Source organism: Zalophus californianus, chromosome 8, assembly GCF_009762305.2.
Source record: "Zalophus californianus isolate mZalCal1 chromosome 8, mZalCal1.pri.v2, whole genome shotgun sequence".
NCBI classification, from domain to species: domain Eukaryota; kingdom Metazoa; phylum Chordata; class Mammalia; order Carnivora; family Otariidae; genus Zalophus; species Zalophus californianus.
In genome coordinates, this window is record NC_045602.1 from 14765220 (window position 1) to 14786927 (window position 21708).

The window sequence follows — 21708 nt, forward strand, 5'->3', positions numbered from 1 at the left end:
GCGTGCTTGACTTACTCTACGGATTGTTCGAGGTTTTAAATTCCCTAAAGGATGGGATTATGTCTGAGTTTCCTCGTGGTCTTCACACTGGAGAATGCCTAGAAAACAGTAGGTACTCAGTGAGTGTCATGACTGATACATTTTGCACTGGCTTACCTCAAATTAAGAAGCAGAGCAAAAGCTATGTATCAGCAGCAGTCTTCTTGAACTAGAGCTGGGGTGGAGTATGTATATATGCATGCACTAGAGAGAGAGGTGGGGGTAGAAGGAACGAGAGAGGGCATGAAGAGGGAAGGAGGAGGGACATCCCCAGATCTGCTATGTAACTGCTGTGTAGTTTAATCACAGAATGATGGAATGACTAATCTTTTCAGGATGGGTCCTATGGCCATGGAATTAATAAGAACAACTTGATGTGGAAGGCTATATAACACAGAGAAAATAGATTATAGCTTTTGAAGTAAGACCTGATTTTGAATCTTAGTTCTGCCATTTATTAGCTGCACATTATTGGACGAGCTACTTTTTCTTTGTGAATCTTAAGTTCTTCATTGATTAAAAAATAAGGTAATAATACTATTCTGTTGCAAACATTTGGTTTGTAAGAAAATGAGGTGGCATGAAAATAACCAGCTCACTGTGGCTATTATGCAGTAGATTATGGTTAAAAAACAGTGTTTCTTGAAAACAAAACAAAAATAAAAGAATGGTAACAGGGAAAGGCTAGGACATTACACTTCACGTTACATTTTGAAGTGGTGGCCAAGGCATTGTTTTCCATGTAATCATTGGACCTACCTGCCAGGCCCAGAGCCAGAGACTTCAAATCCGAAGTCCTGTGGCGCACAGGCACTGCACCCACCAGGTAAGCTTCGAAGAAGCTTTCCCAGGAGCTTCTGTCTAGAGCTCATCTTAGATAGAAAGTGCCCTATATGAATAACCTGCTGATTTACTTCTGAATGAGCAGTGTCAGATTGGTATAGTTTTGCAGATGGAGTGACCTTCTAATTTTGCATTGATTAAAAGGCTGGTCACAGAGGCAACAATAAAAAACTCTAATTTTCAAGAGTGTGTTTAACCCTTCTCTTTCCTTCTTTGAAGACCAATGTTCTGCGATGATGATGGGTAACAATTCATTCTATCTACTAACATCCAAAAATGAGCAATGCTTTGTAAAACTAACTAGGCTTTAGCCCTTTCAGCATTCAAGCATTCTAGTTATAAACTTATCCTAAAGAGTCGTTAGTATGACTTACACACAAGGGTAGGTGAGTTGTGTTCAACAGCACTGGCAGCTCACGGAGATGTAGCTTGAAGGTAACTTGAGGGTTCAAAATGTTTTCAAGAGAAACAAGAGGAAACCTTCCCAAATGAACTAGGTTCTGGTCCAGTCTTCTGAAATACCTATGTAATCACCCTAGAGATCCACAAGAAGTGGCTTCTGTAATACCGGACTTCCTGCTTTATTTCTCCTCCCCATCCCTAATTGTTCATTTTTTGACTAATGCCATAAGGTACATGAGCTGTGATGGTGCCGAGCTTCTGTGCCCCTTCAATGTGGAACATGTGGTCATCAAAGAAAATGTGGGGCCTTATCTTCACCAAAATGGGACCTTTGGGGGCTCCAGCAAGGAAAAGAGCTTCGTCTATCTCTAGACCCCAGCGGCGAAGGGTTTTCAGCACTCGGGCGCCTGAACTGGCTGCACTCCTGGCTGTAACCAGGTAGGTCCTGATAGGGCAAAGTAACCGTTCATCTTTGGCATAAAACTTCTTTTGCAGTCTGCCTAAATCTTCCAGAAAGCCTTTTAAGGGACCCTGTAAAAGGAACATATGTCACAGCTGTGATCCAGTGAGCTAAAGGAAGTGAATGCTGAAAAGGCAGAGGCTCACAAGAGGTTATAAAAGGTTATAGTACTGCATTAGACATGCAGTATTCTAAGGCCAATGGAACAGTCCTGAAACTCCTTGCATTTATGTGAGTATATTTCCTTGTATGGAACTATCCTTGCATTCCTAGAATAAGTGTAGGATGACCATATATTTTATTATCTAAACACTGATGTTTTGAGAGTGAAAGCTTCTATAAAAAGTAAAAGGGCAACAGACATAAATTATCCATGGCTAAATGGGATACTCTAAATAAAGTTTGGTTAATCACCAAAAGAACTATTTTAGTTTTATTTTTCTGAATTGCACACTTTAGTATTATGAAGTATACTCCTTTATCTAGTTCAGTGTCTTCTTGGCTCGAATCTAGCCTTGTCCTATATTTACAATTACCTGTGTGTATCTTCACACTTACTTTTATCTTCAACCTTTCTGAACACTTAGTTTTAGCTGTTTCTCTGGAATAGAGCAAGATCTGGATTCTGCTATGTGTTCCAATCTGGAAGTCTTAATTTTTAAAACAAAGTTGAGTTTTAGGCCATTTAAATTTATTGGTATTACAAATATATGTGATAATGGTTCTTTCTTATGATTTTTATTGCATTTTCCTTGTTTAAATATTTTAAAGGATTGTTCATTGGGTGTTTATTTTCTTTGTGCACGTGTGTATGTGTGCTTCGTCTAAGATTTAGGAAGGTTTGTATTATTTCCTTCTATTGGTTACCTTTGTAACTGTAACTTTTTATAGTACTGTTAGTCCCTTTTTTTTTTTAAATCCAGGATCTATTATTTTTTACAGTGAGAAATAATGAAATTACAGTACTTCTTCACCTCTCTCTTATCCTCGATTTCTTCTGCAACCATCCAATTTTACTTGCTTCCTCTTTCTCAGTGGTTATATTTTCATTATTAAAGATTCTTACATTTCTGTTTATCACCTTTACATCTTATCCTTTGATTACTTATTATAACTGAAGATATAAACATACTTACTCTTCCTTAGGTCTTTTTCCTCCACATTTTCCCAGTTTTCATTAGTTATGTAATTTCTCCATTGTTAGAACACATAATATGTGCTTTCTTTCCTGCCACCCTATTCCCTACAAATGTTTAAGTTTTAGTTCTGTGATTAAATATATTCTGTGCTATAGGTCCATTTGTGTTTCTAGTCATCTACATATTGGCCAAACTGTTGTCTTCTAGTTTTCTCAAGAAAATCTTATGGAAATAACAATCCCTGATATTTTAAACTGTTGATCTGTTTTCTTTTTACCTAAATGAACTTTTAGCTGGATATAGAATCAGTGATTTAGATTTTCTTTCCGTTTTCTTAGATTTTTTATAAGTAGTGCTCCACTGTCTTTTGCTATTGAGTACTGCTGTGGGAAAAGACTGAGGACAGCTTGATTTTTTTTTCCCCACTCATATGTGAAGGCTGCCCAAAGAATTACCTCATCTTTGATGTCAAAAAATTTTAGTAGGGCACGTCTTAATGATGATCATTTTGTTCCATTTCTTTTAATAGTTTAATGTATGCATTAAAATCTTCTGACAATTTAAGGTGTTTTCTTGGTTTATATTTTTATATACATTTGCATCTTTGTATTTACCACATACAACCCTCTCCTCCTCCCCTCAGAACATAATGTCGATGTTTTTCTTCAGGGATTCCAGTTATGCATATGTTGGATTTTCTTTACCTGTGATCTATTTTCTGTCATTTTTCTCTCTCAAATCTTATTTTTCAGTTCTACTCATTTCCAGAGTTCTACCATTTAACTTTTTACCATCTCTCCCCTGATTCTTACATTTCTACTTTATGACCCTGACTTGCTTTTTTAAGTTTTTAAAAGTTATCGTAAATGTTTAGTCACAATTTTTACCTATACTTTGGCTACTATTTCTAGTGAGAGATCTGCATCTCTTATTATTCCCTTCTTTGCCTTTTTCTCAGTATCTTTGCTTATATTCTGTGCTGGTTCTGTTTTTATTACTCATCACTGAAGCAGATTGGTTTTCCTTGGAACAACAGAGGGCTTATGGCAAAGGTCAAGGATAATATTCTAAATCTGATTTTATTTCATAATTCAAAAGATCCCTTCTTCTCTGCTGTTCAGGAAACACACTGTTTTTTAATAAACATGGCTTATTTAGATGATCATTTGTCTATTTAGATCTAAACATTATTTAGATCACTGTTTCTCTGTCAGCATATATCAGGGGAAAAAACAAATAAAATTCACTTTTTAAAGGTGAAATATCTGTATCTCTATATATATGGGAAAAAACTATTAACTTTTTTTTTTTTTTTTTTTGGCAATAGCAGCAAAGGGGGTATAATGACTATTGGCAGTAGTCACCCAACTCATGACTAGTTTGGCTTTAAAACATAGAGGAATACAATTCTTCTTGCTGCTTTTAAGTAGTTTCCAAAGGGAATAAATAGGGACCAGCCTGTTTATGTCACCATATTCAAACCAGGTATCCATATCATCCTTTCTTATTTCTATTTTTGGGTATGTTTTATAATTTAAACATTTGTGCAGCAGTACAGGTATGTAATTTGTCAATAAAAATATAGAAATAGGTAAAGTTACTAAAAAATACTTTTTTGAGAAGCTGTATGACTTAAAACATTTAGAATGTGCCTAGGATGTAGAAAGTTGGAAAGACTGATGATATTCCTATCTTAAAAAGAAAAACCAAGATAATCTAAAAAAAAATCATAGCATTTATTGAGCCCATTAGAGAGCTGAGGCAATAGGACAACAGACTAACATGAAATGTAAAGAAAAAAATCTAAGGGAAAATCTAAGGTTCTCTTCAAGGACATATGGAATTCAAGAACTGGCACATCTTTGGCAAAGCAATGGAGGATGCCATACCAGATACCATAGAAGCAAGTATGAAAGACTGAGATAATTTAAAAAAAAGCATATTGATAAAGGCCAAATCTGGACTAATAAGAGAGCAAAGAAGCCTTGAAAGTCACAGACCCAAAACACTCTCTTACAGGCTTTTTTTTTCATGGACTTTACTAGTCGTTTATGAGAAAGACTGTAGGCAGGATGGGAAATGAGAGAATGCACTCCTTGGTAGTGCAGACTGGAGGACAGGAGCAGCTACCACTATGAGAAAAGACTAAAACTCCACCTTGCCCCATGTTTCCTAAGTAACAAAAGTCTTACATTGCCAGCAGAAGGGCTTCGAACACTGTCACGTCTAGGGGGGAAAGGGAAAGAAAAAGGGAAAGGGAAAGAAAAAAACCCTCCAGCACTGTGGGGGAAAGGGAAAGAAAAAAACCCTCCACCACTGGAAGTGGGATTGGAGACCATTACGGAAATCAGAAAATAATGGATGGGTATTTTCAAAGTGCTGAAATAAAAATACAGTAAATGCAAAAAACTATATCCAGTCAAAATAAAATATTTTTCAAAAATGAAGGAGAATAAGGAGTTTTTGAGGCAAAGAAAAGCAGAACTTTTGGTAACAGCATATCAGTTCTACGTACAGTGTTAAAATATGGTTTTCTGGCAAACTGATTATGACACAAGGGAGAAAGCTGGATTTACACAAAGAAATGAAGATCCCTGGAAATGGTTACAATGAAGATGAATACAAAAGACATATTTTTTATCTTATCCATATTAATTCTAAATAATTGATTAGTCAAATAAAAAATAATAGCAAGGTATTGTGAGTTAATAGCATAGGTGAAAATAAAATGTGTGACAATAGCACAAAATATGGGAGGAAGGGGTTGAGAGTACACTGTTGTAAGATTCTTACACTATACATGATGTGGCATTATATTGTTTGAAAATAGACTGTGATTACTTAAAGTTGTATGCTGTCAATCCTAGGGTAATCACTGGAAAACTTAAAATGAGTTATAAGTCAATAGTGGAGATAAAATGGAATCCTGGAAACATAAAGTACCTACAATAAATCCAAAAGCAAAAAGTAAGAAAAGGAAAAACAAACAACAGATGGAACATATAGAAAAAAGGAGGAAGATGATAGATTGCAATCCAACCAGAGTAATGATCACATTAAATGTAAAAGGTCTAAAAATAGCAATTAAAACACAGAGATTGTCAATTGTACAAAAAAAGCAACACGAACTATATATATATGTGTATATATATATATATAATCTACAAGAGAGCCAATTTAAATATAGAAACAATCTAAATGTAAAAACATAATAGGTTAAAAGTAAAAATTATAGAAAATATATACAATACAAACACCAGTCCAAAAAACAAACAAAAAGCAAAAAGCTGGAGTGTTTATATGACTATCAGACAGAGAGACGTTACATAATGAAAAGGGATTATTTCACCAAGAAGATATAACGATCCTAAATATTTGGGCAGTAAGCAAAAGAGATTAAAAATACATGAAGCAAAATGAATATAATTAAAAGGAGAAATAGATTAATCCTCAAAATATACTTGAAGACTTCAACACTGCCTCCTCAATAGTGGATAGAAATAGATAGAAAATCATTGACAATTTGGAAAACCTGGGCAATATTACCTGACTAATGCACTGTCAACTTAAGCTAACTGACATTTTTGACTACTCAACAACACAGAATCAACATTCTTCTCAAGTACACATGAAACATTCACCATGATAGGCCATATTCTGGACGTAAAACACTCCTCAGCAAATTTAAAGAACTGAAATCACACAAAATATATTCTCTATATATACTTAGTAGTCAAAGAGTGAATGATCTGCCCCGAAGTTCAGGGACAAGGCAAGGATGCGTCCTCTTATGACTCTTGTTGAATACTGTACTGAATGCACTAGCAAAGGTAATAAGGCAAGAAAGATAATTAAAAGACATACAGAATGGAAACATAGAAATAAGTGTTTTTATTCATAGTATTGTCTATGGAGAAAATCTCACATAATCTACAAAAATTTTACTATACTAACTAGTGAATTTAACAAAGTTGTAAAATGCAAAGTTGATATGCAAAAACCAGTTGTATTTCTGCATATTGCAACAAACAGATTGGAAATCAAAACTTTAAAATATCATTCACAATAACACCAACAATTATGAAATACTTAGGTAGAAATCTAACAAAGTACGTGTGATATCTGTATACAAAAACATTCAAAACACTGATGAAAAAAATCAAAGATGACCTAAATAAATGGAGAGATATATCATGTCCATGGACTGAAAGACTTGATATTAAGACATCCCCCTCCCCAAGATTAAGCTAAAAATTCAACACAATCATAATCAAAATTCCAGCAGGATTTTTTTTTTCCAGGAATGCACAAGCTAGCTGTTAAATCTGTATAAAAATGCAAAAGAATCAGAGTATCCAAAAGAATTAAAAATAACACAATTGAAGAACTCACACTACCTGATCTCAAGACTTACTATAAAACTGCACTAATCAAGACAGTGTGATATTGGTAAAAGCATAGACACCTATGTTAAAGGAATAGAAAGCCATTCTTTTCCACAAATAATGCTAGAACAATTAGGATATCCATAAGCAGTAAATTGAACTTAACCAATACTTTGCACAAATACAAAAGTTAATTCAAAATAGGTCATAATCCTTAAAAAACACTAAAATTATAAAATTTTGTACAAAAACATAGGAAATGTATGTGACTTTGACAGTTTTTAGATATGACATTAAAAGCACAATTCATAAAAGAATTAACTGACAAATTGAACTTCATCAAAATTGTAAGTTTCTGTTCATCAAAATACACTGAAAGATATAAAAAGAATAAAAAGACATGCTTTTTATTTGCAAAACACATCTGATAAAGGACTTCTATCCAGAATATGTTAAGAACTCTCAAACTTCAATAATAAACCCGGTACAAATGAGCAAGAGATTTGAACAGATATATTTGCCAAAGAGTACCAACGATGGCAGATAAACACCTGATAACATGTTCAATATCATTTGTCATTAGAGAAATGCAAATTAAAACCACAATGAGATACCATTACACAACCACTAGAACAGCTTAAAAGAAGCAAACAGAAAACGACTTACCAGTACAAAATACAGAGCAACAAAATCTCACGTATAGTGCTATTTGGAATAATGCAAAGTGGTCTGGTCACCTGGGAAAATACTTTGGAAGTATCTTATAAAGTTAAATATATGACCTAGTGACACATATACCATGTGACCTAGTAATCTTACTCCTAGGTATTTATCTAAGAGAAATCAGATCTTAAGTTTATACAGAACACTGTAAGCAAATGCTTAAAATGGCTTTGTTTATAAATGCCAAAAATTGGAAACAACCTAAATATCCTCCAACAAGTAAATGGATAAAGAAAATATGGTACCTCCATAGAAGAGACTCAACAATAAAAAGGAACAGACACTACTAATACATGGAATGATATGGATGTATCTCAAATGCATTATGCTAAATAAAAGAAGTCAGATTCAAAAGATTGTATCCTGTGTGGTTCCATTTATGTGACATCTGGAAAAGGCAAAACTATAGGGACAGAAATCAGATTAGTAGGGGAGAGGTCCTGGAGATAGCAGAGTCGGATGGTTACAGAGAGACAGGAGGGAATTTTGTGAGTATAATGAGTATTTTGAGTTTGGTAATGGTTTCATAACTGTATACATTTGTCAAAACTCTTAGAAGCATCCACTAAAAATTATGAATTTTACTGTATATAAATTACACCTCAACAGTTCTGATTAAAACACACACACACACACACGCACACACACACACAGTTTAAATATCACTTGCTGTAACATGAGGTGAGTTAGTGAAACACTTCAGCTTTCTGTTTTCTATTTATACTTTTATAAGTCTAATAAAAATAACAACATTTAAGTTTATCTTACATTCAAGAAGAGTTGAGAAAAAAGACCAATTCTTTGGTACAATTCTTAGATTAAAACTAAATAATCTATCAGTTCAGATTCAATTTGAAGAATATTTTGATGTTTCAGATTTCCTTTGGTTCAGAAGTTGTAAGTTTTGTTCATTTTACACTGTGACTTTAACACTTCAGTTCACGGATTGATTCCAAAAAACCTAAATATTCAGTTTCATTTTGATTAGGTGTTCATAGCTTGAACTTGTTTGGGGCTCATTATTTTGATTCAATTTGAGCTCTCATTTGTGCAAATTTTCTCAGTTAAGTAATGTGTTAGTGAGTTTGAGGTTTATGGGCAGAGAGGTCCACAAATGTTTACTGACCTATTGGAAATCACTTTACTATTCTGAGAACTTATTATGTAGAAATAGCTTACTGGTAAGCTATATTACTTCTATCACTTGTAATTTGGAGGTGAACTCATTATCATGAGAAGATCATAGAAACACTTCCAAAAAGGATAGATAAAAGAATGCTAAAACAAAACAAAACAAAACAAACAAAAACCCGAGTGGGCAGTGGGTGTTTCAAAATGAGGAGTTCATGAAAGGGAGCAAAGTATAAAGGATAAGAAATGAAGAGTGGCTGCCTGAAATAATTTAAAATATGTATATCTATATGTTGGAAAATAAGTAAATGAAAATTAATTAGAACTCACTGAACCTACCTGAGCAAGAGGCTTATTCTCAAACATTGTTTCATGTTGAAAGAATTTGTCCAGCCCGTGCTCCTTGGCAATATGTTCAGATTCGTCAGAGAAGAGGACGGCATCCCCATCAAAGGCCACACGGAGCTGTGTGTCACAGTAAGCCATGTCTTTGGCTCCATCAAACATTGTTGCAGAGGCGATCCCTGGCAGACCATGGAGATTTATTAATACTCTTCTCAGGGGCATCAGTTTCTTCTACCATTTTAATGATTAAAAAAAGAAAAAAAAAAAAGGTCCTCCCAGACCTTGAAAAATTTTTTTTCCCATCTAACCTGATGACTCAATTGCTCTTTATAACCACACATCTCAAAACAATTGTTTACACACTGCCTCCATTTCTATAATAGATGGGAAAGTGTAAAATGGGATGTAGGACAATCACTGAGAATGTCCACCTCCAAGAAGGTCAAAGCTCTAAAAGACAGATTTAGGGGCTGCTACTTGTGGAATCACCTTAGCAGAAAATTTAACAAAGACATAAGCCACATAATCATATATGAAGCCCAATGAAAGTCAACACTAGTGCAAACCTCTTTATTAACTTGAGGGATAAAACCAAATGAATACCTTCTTGTATTGCTTCTTGTACTTTTTCAGAATCTGCAGAAAGATACAAGTTGGTAAGATATGCCTTCAAATAGCCAATGGGGCTTTTTCCACCAGTCAGACAGAAGCGGTCAATTAATAAGCCTATTATTGGGCAAGAAAGACTGTGTTATGTCAGAGACTAAAGACAATATACTTACTGTAAATGTAAACCAAAGTTATCTTAGGAATAAGTGAATGCTTATTGAGGTTTTAGAATTACCTTTGTAGCACTAATATTGAAAAATTGCTATGTTATATATGAAAAAGCTATTTTTTATTAAGTATGTCTACATAGACCATGCCAATTTGCTCTCACAACAATTGTATGATAGGCATTATTTTCATCATTACAGAAAAGGAAACTGAGACATAAAGACTTGTCTAAGCCCACTGATTCATACTGACTCTTGTCTAGACTAGACAGAGTTCTTTTAATTCAACCGTAGGCTATTCATTTGTTGAAAGAGATAGTTAATGTGACTCTATTTTAAGTACCATTTCTGTATTTCTTCAGGAACAGTGTAATAGTAATGACAAGCAGTGCTAGGATTTAAACTGTTTTCTAAAAACAACAGGTCTGAAATTGTTTCTTTCTTGACTTGAAATTGTATTTATTTATTTATTTTTAAAGATTTATTTATTTGAAAGAGAGAGAAAGCAACCATGAGCAGTGGGGTGGGGGAGCGGCAGAGGGAAAGGGAGAGAGAGAGAATCCTCAGGCAGACTTCTAGCTTGAGTCAGGGCTTGATCCCGTGACCCCCAAATCATGACCAGAGCCAAAACCAAGAGCTGGCTGCTTAACTGATTGAGCCACCCAGGTGTCCCTTGACTTGAAATTTTAAATGTAATTATTTAGGAGACGAAATATTAAAATACCATTAAATGTCTTTTAAATCAACAACAATTAAAAAACAAATGCTAGATATTGGTGAAAGTTTTATAAAATAGTCACCCATTTTCACTTTAGATGAAAGTATAAATTGGTACAAACTACCTAGAAAGTAATTTGACAATATGTAACAAGAAATGTAACTGTTTATACCTTTTGACCTTTTTGTTAGTTTTATTCTAAAGGAATAATCTGAAACTCTGATAAAGATTTATGTGGAAAGGTCTCAGTTCAGGATAATTTATAAAAGCAGAACACTGTTTAATGATTTGAGAGTAGTTAAATAAAGTATAACATTATGCATATAAATAGTATATACCCATTCAAAGTGTTTTTAGATTCATAATAAACTGGGTAGCTGCACATGATATAAAGCAGAATTTCGAGTCTAGTCAGTTGTTTTTCCTCTGTATGGACTCACAGAGTAGATAGGGTCCACCGACAATTGGGGTGGAAGTGTTTGCTATGGTATTAATGAAATACTCTCAGTTTTTCACTAAAGCCAACACTGGACATAAGTGGCACAAAAGTGTATTCCACAAACCCTTAAATAATATTATAAATTAATATTAATATATGATCAGAAATTATTTGGTGGCATTGGGGACTTCAGAAAGAGTTAAAACATCTTCCCCCTTCTTAAGGAGATCACAGTCCACTGAGCAGTCAGGCATGTAAAACAGAATGATAATGTAACAGGCCACAGCAGAGGGAGATACAAATTGCCTTCAACACCCAGAGAAGGGAAGGAACCAACTAACTCTTCCGGGTGAAAGGCTGTTATTCCATGAATAAGGCTGCATGAGAAGATGGAGCTCAATCAACTCATTAGCAGAATTGATAGGTAGATAACTATGTTTCCTTATGCCGCTAGCCTTGTTGGGCTCAGTTTGGTGAGGGATAGATAGACCTAAGTTACCTACTAAATTGTGCAAGATTGTGTGTTGTAAAATATAATAGCTGCTGTTTACTGAGTGATTATCTACTCATCTATACTAAACTTTTCATCTGTGTTCTCTTTCCATGTCATAATACTATGAAAAGCTGTTTTTGAAAGACAAACCTTTTTTAAAAAATATGTCTCAGACATCAGCCTTTTTTTAATTTTAAAAGATTTTACTTATTTATTTGACAGAGAGAGAGAGAGAACACAAGCAGGAGGAGCGGTAGAGGGAGAGGGAGAGGGAGAAGCAGGCTCTCTGCTCAGGACTTAATCCCAGGACCCTGGGATCATGACGTGAGCCGAAGGCAGATGCCTAACTGACTGAGCCATTCATGTGCCCCTTAGACATAAGCTTTATAATTAGGATAATGTAAAACTCATAAGTTGTAATACATCTTGTTTATTTATAACCATGCCCACTTTAAACCTTGAATTTAAATATGCCAAAGTTCAACCTTACTTTGACTTGACATACTCATAAGCCTGGATAGGTCACTTAGAAAATAATCTAAAGGTCCCCAAATAACAAGTCATGTAATTCCATAACAGGAAATTGGGGATTTTCTCTTAAAGAATCCAACACACTGATGGAAATGCTATGAGGAAACTAGAGTCAGTCAAAATTTCCATGTAAAGGAACAAAGACAGTTTTGCTGACATGGGTGTGGATTTGATGTGTAAGGGAGAGCGGTCAGGGAGAATCAGATTGTAAGAGTGGAAAGGAAAGGTGAAAACCCATAAACCTTAAACACAGATCTGTGGTGAGCAAGAAGTTTGATCACACAGAGAAAGCCTCTGGGTAGATGGCTTCTTGAAGTCAAGTTCAGAAGTGAAAAACATAAAACAGAGAAGCATATTGCAGGAGCTGGGATTAAGACTTTGAAATTCACACTTGACAAGTTAAGTCCGGAGCTTTGGGCCCAACTCTGTGCTAAAGTTAAAAATGAACATAGCCTCTCTTTCTCTGACATGGGCAAATAAACATTCCTCAGGCAGAAGGGGTGTCAGTATCAAAGACACTGCATTAGTTAGGCCACAGTCAGCAAAATAACATGGCTTCTCTCTCCCAGAGCAGCAAGCTGTTCTTCCACATGGTATTTATTTTACTTACCATAGTGATTGACGCTGTTTATAAGCCGCACTCCCACTTGGGCATGGTTATTAGTCATCAGTACAATATCAAATAAGTCCTGTTCATTAGGATACAGCTCACGGAGTCTAGCATTGACATGCTGCAGTGCCTGCAGGTTACAAACGTAAGCGCATGTAAAGAGGACCAGGCAAGGTGACTGTTGGAGTCTGGAGTCTGGAGAGAAACGACATCATTGGTGTCAAATTCAAACTCTGGAGACTCTTCACTGAGAGACTATGGCTCTTTTAAGGCAGGGTTATGCCATTCATTTCTCTATTTCCAGCCTCTTTTATACAGCACCTCGTTAATGTTTGCTGAATGGCTAGGCAATGTTTGTTGAAAATTGTTATGACATGTGGTTTTCTAGAATTCTGTCTGTGGGGCAGGTAGAGAGAAGGATCAGGCCAAGACTTTCAAGCTTGTCTTTTTTTTTAATTCCTAAAATCTGCTTTTCTTTTCTTGATCATCGGGTGACTATTATTTATTGTGAAAATATAGAATATAGAATATTTCGTGAATTAGCATGTTATCCTTGCACAGGAGTCATGCTAATGGTCTCTGTATTGTTCCAATTTTAGGATATGTGCTACCAATGCACTTTGTCTATTTTTTAAATATGAGTCTTTAGAATAGGTTAGCGGCTTCCTCCCATGCTTCTACCATGCCCCATAAGTACTTTCTACTCACAACTTGTAGGTGTCATTTTTTTCTGCCTGGTTGTTATTTGTCTAAGTTATATAGGGTATCAGTGTTACAAGTGCTATACATTTCAGCGTAAGTTCAGAGAACCTTACTTTTTCTATTAAAATCATGCCCCCCCCCAATGCCAATCAAGATCATCTTGATCTTCTTAACATGTTATGTTTGGGGCAAAAGCAGCTCAAGTAAATTCCATCTCATTTTAATGAGGCATTTTGTTTCTACTGCTGGGATTGTAAACTCATTATCACTTCCGGTTACCACTCCTAGGAAGGGAACAAAGGTGTTTCTTACAGGTGTCATGATTAGAACTCCACTGAGCGCCTTCTCAACATCCCAAATCTAGAACTGGAGGCCCTTCCTCACCACTCTGGGAGCCTCTGTGGAAGCATAAGCTGACCTGAGGTCAATTTGAAAAGGGCAAGAATTACAATGGGGGAATCGGGAAATATAAGGGAAACTGGATGAGATCCCAAGGGTCTGCCTGGGTCCTTCCGTCTCCATCCAGGGTCCTGACATTCCAAACACAGTTTTGCAGGGTACCTTAACAAAGTGGAACGCGGGCCCTGGGGTCAGGATGACATTTTCGTTGTTGAGTTGATACTCCATGTACTTTTCTAGACCCTCTTCCTCGTAGATTTTCCTGCCGTCCACCATGTTGAAAAGCGCCCGAGATGACACAGCGATGGTGATGGCATTCTTGGGTTTGGGCTGCAGAGAGGGGCGCCAATGGGAGGAGAGTCAGTCACACAGACCAAAGGGATCAGAAAAGGGGCTCATCAGGGCAAGGTGGGAAGAAAACATCTAGGCCCCGCTTGGAGCACTGTGATGCTGGAGACAGCCAAGGGCTCGTATTCCCTCCCAACTCCTGAAGCTGCAGGGGTAGGGGAGAAGCAGGGGTCTGCTCAGGACTTCACTACACATTGGAGAGAAGGGAGACTCAGGTTTGCAGGGTTGCACAGAGGGGAGTTTCCAGTACCAGGTCGGTGGGCCCTGCTCACCGGTCGGGGGCGGGAGCAGCTCGGGATCTTCTCATACAGAGTTTTCACGGAGGCCCAGTAGGCTTCCTCGTCATCCTCCTCTTCCTCCCGTTGCTGATGCTGCCGAGGCAGTTCCGACAGACAGTCCCGGTCTAGCTGGGAGTAGGTCGATCTGCGCTGGCTATAGGGCTTCCATTCGGTGGGGGGCGTGCGCGGGTAACCCCGTTGCTGCGTGGAGTCCCGGATATCCCGCACGATGCCGTGAGCCCAGGCTTCGGGATTCTCGTGCATCTTGGTGCTGCGCCGGGAAGAGCTATAGGGCTCTGGCGGGGTGGGAGGACGTGAGTCGAGAGGCATGGGTGGAGTGGAAGGCAAAGGTGGCGTGGGCGGCGAGGGCCGCTCTGACAGCTGCTTCAGGGACTCTTGCTGGCTGGGGGAGGTGGATGAAGTCCGGGAGGTCGTGGAGCTACTGGGGAGCTGAAGCAAGAAAGTGGGAGTCTGAGTTAGATGCTCACCTGTCCCCATCTCTGTCCAGCAGGAGTCAAGAAGCCTTCCCCTTCCCAGTGTTCCATTCTTAGCCCTTAGTTGGATCCTGGTTCATCATAGCTCCTTTCAGTAGGGCTCGAAGGGGCTCAGATGTTTCAGGGCCCCAGTTATTGGATATTTCTGTTACACGGACACAGAGATAGACCTATTTTATTTTCCCCTACCTTCCCCCATCAGCACCTTGCATTTTTTTTTTTTTCTGGAGTTGATAGGGCACAGGTATTCTTCCTTGCTCTTAGGCAGCTGGCCTGTAGTTTGCAAAGCACTGTTGCTTGCTTCTCTTATATTTGCTCAGAGACCTCCAGGTAGGATAGAGGGCTTGAGTAAAGGTCCTTGCTTACTACTGCCTTCATCTGTGACCTCCAGTTAACTCTGTGAACAACTAGACCAGATGTTCCCACCATCAGACTCTACAAAACACCTGGAGGTATCTCTTTCTACATTTCTCCTGTGATTAATGAAGTGATTGCTGGGAATGTTGGTAGACTGGAGAACCAAGTATCTTCTCATTGCCTTCAGAACTCTGTGTGCCAGTGGAGCTCATTTGGAGAGAATCCTCTTCCTAAATAAAAAAGAAGGATTCTAGAGAAAAATACTTTTACTAAGGTGTGCAATAAATTATTAGGCACCTGTATTTCAGTTTTTATGATTGTTTCATGTATTTCAAAAGGCATATTCTTGGTTAGACTATTGAGCCACATTTCACAGAGATACGTGTTCTCCCAGTGGCGAGGTCTGTGTCACTCTCTCTCTGCATCCAAAAACTTAATCTCAAAACTAACATTTTCCTCTCATGGCGCCAGGCCTAGTTAAGGGACCAAAGCACCACACAATCTAATATTTTTCAACAATTTATCTACTTGGTTGATTTTTCCACCCCTTCTTCTTCTTCTTTTTTTAGTTTAAATCCAATTAATTAACATATAGTATATTATTAGTTTCAGAGATAGAGTTCAGTGATTCATCAGTCTTATATAATACCCAGTGCTCATTACATCATGAGCCCTCCTTAATGTCCATCATCCAGTTACCCCATCCCCCTACTCTCCTCCCCTCCACCAACCCTCAGTTTGTTTCCTATGATTAAGAGTCTCTTATGGTTTGTCTCCCTCTCGGATCTCATCTTGTTTTATTTTTCCCTCCCTTCCCCTATGATCCTCTGTTTTGTTTCTTAAATTCCACATATGAGTGAGATCGTATGATAATTGTCTCTCTCTAATTGACTTATTCTGCTTAGCATAATACCCTTTAGTTCTATCCACGTCATTGCGAATGGCAAGATTTCTTTTTTTTTTTTTGATGGTTGAGTAGTATTCTGTTGTATATATATACCACATTTTCTTTATCCATTCATCTGTTGATGGACATCTGGGCTCTTTCCATAGTTTGGCTATTGTGGACATTGCTGCTATAAACACGGTCCATCCTGTCTTCTAAGGCTTGATTACTCAGTAAATAGTTGTTGAATAAATGAAGGAAGGACGGAGAAGTCAAAGGGCTTAATCATTAAGTTAGTGTACAACTTATAGACTTAGTGACCCTGGGTTTTAATCTACCTCAATTAGTGTTATTAATGTGAGATCTTAGGCAAATTACTCTGTGTTTCAATTTTCTCAACTGTAGAATGGGGCTTATGGGTTTGTCTTTTTTGTTTTAATGATGACTGATTTAGCTAAAACATGTAAAGTACATAGAACAGGGCCTGGCACATAGAAAGCATCAATAAATGTTAACTATTATTATTATCATTATCATCATCATTATTATATCATGTTCTCCTTCATTTCATCTCCCATCTCTACCTTAAGACTGGTGCTCTTGCTTCTGGGTTCGTCTATTGATGGATCTCTTGTGGATGGGCTTCGTGAAGTTCGGGACCACTGATTTCGCACAAGGTACCCTTGCGAATCAGTCTTTGGCAATGATAATTCCTGTGATCCCTTTGGAGGAAAGAAGAGACCCGGGGATGTAATACCCCACCACCCACTCCTGCCATGCCTGTGCGTACAAAACAACCATTTCAAGCTGAACATAGCAGAACCCAATGAGAAGGTCCCTGTCCTATATGACCTTAATTCAACGTTGACCCTTATGTACTATTCTAGCTCTGGCCCAATCCTAAATTCTGTAATGAGCAAAAAGTGGAGATCCACCTGGAGGAGAATCCAAAACTAAGAAACAAATCTGATATCTCATATTTTTTCACCTGTGACTCTTCTTTTATGGAACATAGTAGAGTTGACCATTTTTCTGACCTTTTTCCCTCTTCTTCCCTTAAGGTTAAGCCTGTTAGCTGAAGCTAAGATGACATATTTACCATTTTTTAGCACACTACAAAGATGAGAGCAGCCACCACCTAAGTGAAGCTGCACCAGGGCTCCCAAGCAGCTGCCTAAGGGGGAGTAGAGCACTCTAGCATTTTCTTTGGGAGGAATCAGACTGGAAGACACTATGGAGAGGCAAGTGGAAGTTTCTATTCCCCATATCCTTCCCCTCACCCAGATTGCCTGTGGTTCCCCTCCAAAATCAGTAGTTTGATCTCTGCTCACCCTGATCATGGTGATCTGCCGGCCCTGCTCCCACAACAGGCACATGTGAATATAAATACGTATTGTGTGGCAGGGGCCAAGAGGTACTGTTCCCTCAGCTGCACAAAGGCAGCGTCTACACGACGAGTGACCTCGCATGGGGCAACATCTCAGCAAGTGATTCGGATTGACTGCACGCCTCATCTGAAAGATTGTGCAGAAAATGATCAATGCGATGGCCAGACTCCCCTTCCCTCCCTGATCTGAACAAAGACCAGTCTCCTCCCATAGGCTGAGCAGAGAAGATGACTGTGGGGATGTATACTGGTGGGGAAGGCAGAGACCAGCTTCTCCTGGTTTGTCCTTAACCTCTCCATGAGGACATGAGGTATCCCTTAATAGAAATCTTGGCAGCTCAGTCTTCTCTCCCAGAACTTTCCTGCCCCCTTAAATTTTCTGTTGTGCTTTCTCCTCTTTAATTCTCTTGCCAACTCTAAAGAGGTCAGCTCACCTGAGTGCTCAGACGAACTCCTGATTTCTCAGAATCCTTTCTTTTCTCTGTGTCTAGGCTGTCTTTTGAGTTCCTCGATCCAGTCTCATTCTTAATATGGAAATAAAGAATGTTTATTAATTAATCTCAGGAGGATTAGAAACCTTGAGTTTGGGAATAAAAGGATGAATAAAAATTAGAATTTGTCTTTTTGCCAATATAAAATATATATATATATATATATATATATAAATTCTAGACATTTCCCTTTGTTCTACAGACATTAATAAAAATAACACATATCAGAGAACTATATAAACAGTTTTTTTAAAGATTTTATTTATTTATTTGACAGAGAGAGAGACACAGTGAGAGAGGGAACACAAGCAGGGGGAGTGGGAGAGGGAGAAGCAGGCTTCCCGCGGAGCAGGGAGCCTAATGCGGAGCTCGATCCCAGGATGCTGGGATCATGACCTGAGCCGAAGGCAGACGCTTAACGACTGAGCCACCCAGGTGCCCCTAAATAATTTTTAATATAGAAATTTGTTGGTTTATAGATTTAAGTCATGAGGCATCTATCATTAAAAAAAACGATATCAGGCGAAATGCAATTGGAAAATTTTCCAGAGCTCAGCAGGATTTTGATTTAAATGTGAAATTGCTCACACAGAATAACTTTTATTTTCTCTACTGCTCTGAAGGTTGATACTTAAGGAACTTTTCCTTTGGCCATGTAGAGTTGAAACTTTTTTTGTTTGTTTACTCAATAAACCCTAACTCCAATCTTCTGTGGATCTAAGTCTCACCAATATTAGCTTGATTTTTAAAATCAAGGTTCTTAATCCTGTGCAGATCCATTGACAGTCCTGCCTTCTGTACATATTTTCTAATTATTCATACCAGCTAGAGTGAAAGGAGGTTTCTCATGAATAAACTAATAGGGAAGACTATGTAGGAGGGCACAGGGAGATGATTCTTGTCATGGACAGTATTCAAATACGTTCATTTTCGATTGTGGGAAAAACAATTTGTATTGTTTCATGCTAATTCGGTAGCTGTATTGCGATCAAGATTAGTGTTATTTCTCTGTTTTAAGAACTCATCTTCTCGCTTAGACCAATGTGCTCAGGAGCAGTCTGTGCATAATACTCTTTTTGTATTAGTGTTTCCTGGATGATTGAGTCTATGACTGCAGAGCTGTGTGGTCCTAGAACTAGATCCTAAAATCCTTCCAGCCACTCCCTACATCCCTAACCATAAAATCCTGTCACTTATAACTGCAAAAGAGATTTGAAACTCAATCCCTTTTCTCCATCCCTATTATCATTGCCTTGTTCCAGATCTCAGATCATTATGGGCCTGCATTCTTAGAATTGTAGACTTTTGATTAGATTTCATAACCTCATATCCTCCCAACTTCTAGATCCATCAACCCCATCTATTTAAAGTGATATTTATAAAACATAAATATAATTATGCTTCATTTCTGGGTACTGGTTTTACAGACCAAGGGTCTCATGGTGTATCCTGTCTACCCCCAACTTGCCCTCCACAGTACACTTTTATCTCTATGTTCGCTTGTGCTAAATGCCTGTATTTGCCTACATATCACCCTATTTCCTTCTAACCTCCTCTTCTCTTTAATGTTCTTCAAAATCCAGCTCAGTATGACCTGGGAGAAGTTCCCAGAGTTAAACATTCCTTTGTGTTGCCTGTGTCTTTTGTACATACTTTTTACTGAGCCCTGAATTGTACTTTATGTATTCTCTTTCCTACTAGGTTGTGCATTCTCCAAAGATAGCAAGAGTGTTTTCACCTCTTGCCACTAACATACGAGCATACAAATGCTGAATTATTAGATTGACTGATTCTGAATGCTTTAATCTCATTTTTCTCCATTCTTCATATTCTTTATTTTCCTTCCCTTTACTCCACATGTAGTCATTATCTGAAGTGATTTAATTATTGCAGAACATTCCCAGAGGTAATGATATCTACATTTGTTGATGTCTACATTTCCTTAGCTCTTTGGCAAGATTCTAGGACATTTAATTCACTCACCTTCTTTTTCTGTTTCAAAGATGTTTGACTCATTTCTTTTAAGTCCTGAATTTCTTTTGTTGTTATGCAGGTTTTCCTCTCCCCAGCTCCATTTCCTGTTGTTTCTGTTGCTCTGCCTAGGTTTGCATTTAGAATGTCAAATTTATGACATCATATGTGATTCCATAGTAACAAACTGACTCTGAATATGTGACTATAAAAAAAAGCAATAGTATTTCTTCATATTTGAGTATATCCACTCATAACCATTCTTAGAGTTTTTAGGAAATGATGTCTAAACAATGTTAAAATGTTTAATATGAAGCAATATCGATATTACTGCTTCTTTCTTTTTAAACATTACTATATTACTCATTATATAAACCCCACTGTGGCTGTACATCTTCTGGCAGTGCCAAAATGAATGGTAAACTCATTTCTGGACCCAATCATTTATTATTGTTCATCTCGACAGATTTTGGAGAACTTTTTGCAATCTGCGGACTATTTTTGACAGCTGAGATTTCATTCTAGACATGAAGTTTAGACTTGTTTTTAGTTTTAACGTTGGATGTTTCTTTCACAATGCCAAGGCCATTTCTATGTCACAAATTCAAAGCATTCTCCCTATGGCCAGATACAGTGTATGTATGAATGATACTTTCACTGCCTTTCTTGCCATTTGCCCCATCCTTGAACTTTTAAACACACATTTGTCCCTCTTCTATACACACAGAAAATATGTAAAATCCAGCCCCCAACTCTGATTTACAGGGTCTATTAATGTAATACATTTTATGGCTCTGATTTTATCTTCACCCAAGCTTTAGATAACAGACTCACATACAAGCCTGAGTTGGTCAAACCATCACAAACTAAGGCAGATTTCTACCTCTCTTAATTGGAGTTGATAACTTTGTTTGAAAATCAGAAGTTTTTGACAGCTTTAAGCAAAGTTCTCCAAGGGGTCTTCCAGAAAGTGAAACATGCAGGCTCAAGTTTAGAGGACCTGGGTTTGAATTCTTTCTCCACTGGTCCCCTGCATCCAACCCCTGCCAATATCTCACTGTGATCCTGAACAAGTGTGTTTAATCTTCCTAAATCTCAATTTCCATATTTACAACATGGAGAAAAATGATGGTATCGGCATCAAATGGTAGTTGTGATAGTTGAACTAGTATGAAGTACTTAAGACAATGCCTGGTATTTGTAAGTGATTAATAAATACTAGCTATTACTGTTTTATTCATAATTCTGCTGTATCTATACTAGAGAGTTCAAATAGAAATTTCCAATCTCCAATGCAATCTGGTTGTAGGAACAGAAGTTTAAAAATACTTATTGTTCATATACATATATAATCAATCAAA

The 21708-nt window shown here is 37.4% G+C and overlaps 1 protein-coding gene and 1 non-coding gene across 5 annotated transcripts; both read right to left on the minus strand.

Annotated features, from left to right (window-relative positions):
• Positions 1-1439: 1439 nt before the first annotated feature.
• On the minus strand, positions 1440-20480 carry NT5C1B (5'-nucleotidase, cytosolic IB). 4 transcript variants are annotated; one of them, XM_027622767.2, is made up of 10 exons: positions 20360-20480; positions 18320-18409; positions 17830-18012; positions 17083-17220; positions 14756-15211; positions 14298-14465; positions 13035-13164; positions 10071-10193; positions 9462-9646; positions 1440-1815 (listed from the first exon to the last, which is right to left on the minus strand). In XM_027622767.2, the coding sequence occupies exons 1-10, from the start codon at positions 20390-20392 to the stop codon at positions 1483-1485; spliced, it is 1839 nt and encodes a 612-aa protein (XP_027478568.2). In that variant the 5' UTR covers positions 20393-20480; the 3' UTR covers positions 1440-1482. The 4 variants fall into 4 exon arrangements, with proteins under 4 accessions (XP_027478568.2, XP_027478569.2, XP_027478571.2 ...); XM_027622768.2 differs by having other exon boundaries at positions 18320-18462; positions 20360-20479; XM_027622770.2 differs by lacking the exon at positions 17830-18012.
• Positions 13551-13653, minus strand: LOC113938775. The gene has a single exon (XR_003524982.1). It is a non-coding gene; the product is annotated as a U6 spliceosomal RNA (small nuclear RNA).
• Positions 20481-21708: the final 1228 nt, after the last annotated feature.

Excerpts from the sequence above, each read along its gene's own strand:
- NT5C1B (XM_027622767.2), bottom strand. The coding sequence starts at position 20,392 with ATGAGTCAAACATCTTTGAAACAGAAAAAGAAG. Across the intron at positions 10,194-13,034 it reads AAACAGCGTCAATCACTATG|GCTTATTAATTGACCGCTTC; the intron begins GTAAGTAAAATA and ends GCCCAATAATAG. Across the intron at positions 9,647-10,070 it reads ACAAGAAGCAATACAAGAAG|GGATCGCCTCTGCAACAATG; the intron begins GTATTCATTTGG and ends ATGGTCTGCCAG.